Source organism: Patiria miniata, unplaced genomic scaffold, assembly GCF_015706575.1.
Source record: "Patiria miniata isolate m_02_andy unplaced genomic scaffold, ASM1570657v1 HiC_scaffold_26, whole genome shotgun sequence".
NCBI lineage: Eukaryota > Metazoa > Echinodermata > Asteroidea > Valvatida > Asterinidae > Patiria > Patiria miniata.
The window spans coordinates 3,689,675-3,692,212 of NW_024037065.1; the positions used below are offsets into that span (position 1 = coordinate 3,689,675).

The 2,538-nt window shown below is 45.7% G+C and overlaps 1 protein-coding gene across 1 annotated transcript; it reads left to right on the forward strand.

Annotated features, from left to right (window-relative positions):
• The first annotated feature begins 342 nt into the window (after positions 1–342).
• Positions 343–972, forward strand: LOC119733843. Its single transcript, XM_038207211.1, has one exon. The coding sequence runs from the start codon at positions 343–345 to the stop codon at positions 970–972; it is 630 nt and encodes a 209-aa protein (XP_038063139.1).
• The last annotated feature ends 1,566 nt before the right edge of the window (positions 973–2,538 follow it).

Below are 2,538 nucleotides of genomic sequence, written 5' to 3' on the forward strand. Positions count from 1 at the left end.
TATCTCCATCTTGTTTTTATCACTGTTCAGTCAAGTTACTACTTCGCGTTCATCAAGTTTTCATCCGCTTTCATCGTTTTCCTCTGTGTACAATTTCGTCATCGTCATTCGTAAATATCATCGTCTATTTCGTCTTCGTCAGATGTACATAACTGTTAGTCTTTAAAGCCGAACTGTGTACGACGGAACGTACGGTTCCGACATAGTCGCGGTGCACCACCATCGGACTGATACACCACGCAGCAGGCCCAGGTTCTACAGACGGGCGCAGACATTAGTCACCAGAGGTGAGTCGGCTTTGCCACATAACAATTAAACCCACAAATTGGTGACCCTGACGTGATGGCCGAGTCAGACCCTCCCGTGGAACCCAAGCCCGTTCCTGTTGAATTAGCGCCCGCCGTGCCCGTGGCAGCAGTGAGTCTGAAACTGCCGCCATTTTGGCAAAATGACCCCACACTTTGGTTTGCCCAGGTTGAGGCACAGTTTCTCACCCGCCACATCACAGTGCAGGACACAAAATTTGCCTACGTAGTCAGTTCGCTCCAGCCGGACATCGCTCAAGAAGTGCGCGATTTACTGGTTTCCCCACCCACTCACGATCGCTACAACACCCTCAAAAAGGAATTGTTGGGGGATAGAAAACCGTCTCAGCTGTTGCGACGTATGCGGCAACTTCTAGGCGAGAACACCCTGGAGGACAACATTCTCAAGCAACTGTTTTTGCAACGTCTTCCCACGACAATCCGAGGGATTCTTGCCTCCACATCAACCGTGGTGAACATCAAACAGCTGTCCGATATCGCCGACAAAATCGTCGAGGTATCGGTACCAACAGTGTCTACAGTGAACACTCATGCCGCTGCAGTTTCCAGCCCTGAACCTGCCCATACGGTCGCGAATTTCCAGACCCTCGAGACAAGGATCAACCAGCTTACTGAGCAAGTCCAAGCTCTCACTGGCCAACTATAAGCCATCAAACACGACAACGGTCACTGTCGCAGAGCGGACCCTTGCACCGCTCTACTCAGACCAAAAATCAAGGAATAACTCAAAAGAACAGAGGACTCAACACAGGATTTATCAATCACAAAATTAAACCATTTATTACGAGAAAGAAATAAACCAAAAATGAATTATTATATACATCTGTTTGATTACCGGCCAAAATTATGTTCACAGTTTGTGTCCCCAGAGTGTTTTAGTGTTCGCGTTACATTGCCTCATTAAAACCAACGTAATTCTGACACAGCTCTATTTATTACAATATAAGTATGACACAGCTCTATTAATTACAATATAAGTATGACACAGCTCTATTAATTACAATATAAGTATTTGGGTCCGGCTTGAGCGTCGCCGTGGGACGATTCCCCCTATGAACTTGAGAGCTTGAGAACCCGGTCTGCTGCAGAGGTAGGCCACCTACGCACCGACCGTCGGAGAGTAGGTGGAAGTTCACGTCACGTCAAACTTCAGTGAAAGTATTAAGGACAGTGGCCGCCCCGCTAGCCATCGTAGGGTAGGATTACGGGAAGCCCTGTAATATCCATAAGTACATTCGAATAAAAATGCGGGTTGGGCCAACATTTCACATTCAAGAAATACACAGGTTATAAGTTGGTGAAATATTACAACTTCACACAATGAACACGGTTTTCACTTTAAATGCACAAGTTTCTTACACCATGAAACGGCATTCATCTTAAATGTGAAAATACAGATTTTTCCCAAGTATACAATACACACTACACAATAAATGATTATACATTACTACTAAGAATAATTACTCACACGGCCTTCGGCTTCGTACGGGCCTATCCGTGGGTCTGGCGTTCCCGGGAGATTGCGATGCGGTACTAACACAATGGGCCTCAATCGCCCACAAGCGGGATTTTTAAAAACTCCCCTCTAAAAGAGGGTACAAGAAGTCCGCCCGACACGCAGCCTTCGGCGGCTCCCAACTCGACAGCCTCAGCGCTGAAGGTCCACACCCATCCGCTAAGCGAACACCCAACCCGGCGAGACACACTCACTCCGGCTCCCGCACCGCAAAACTCAATCCGAAAACACGTGGGCGAGGGTTTTATACCCCTCCCCGGAATGCCAGTTACCAGATTAACCCAGTTATGAATACAAACTTACTGGAGCTTGCACCACGACTGAGCCCCACATGGGTGCAAGCCCGGAATAGGTATGCAACAAAGGGAAAGGAAATACGATTTGCATAATTCATCTAGCATCAACCTCAGATGTTACATAACACTTTACGGGAGTACAAATTTAGTCTACTAATAAATTAACTCGGAAAATAAAAGGAATAATTTTAACACGTCTTGTGACACTCACTCCCTCTTAAGAAAATTATTACCTTCAGATATAACACTCAAAAGTACCATTTTCGGATACATGTTTTAAACACCAAATCATTTTTCAGTAGAAACACTTAATATTTACAACACTTCACAAATTGGCGGAAGATCTTCTCGTCAAATTAAGTTATTCTGGACACCTACTGAGGTAGTCAGCACCAAGATT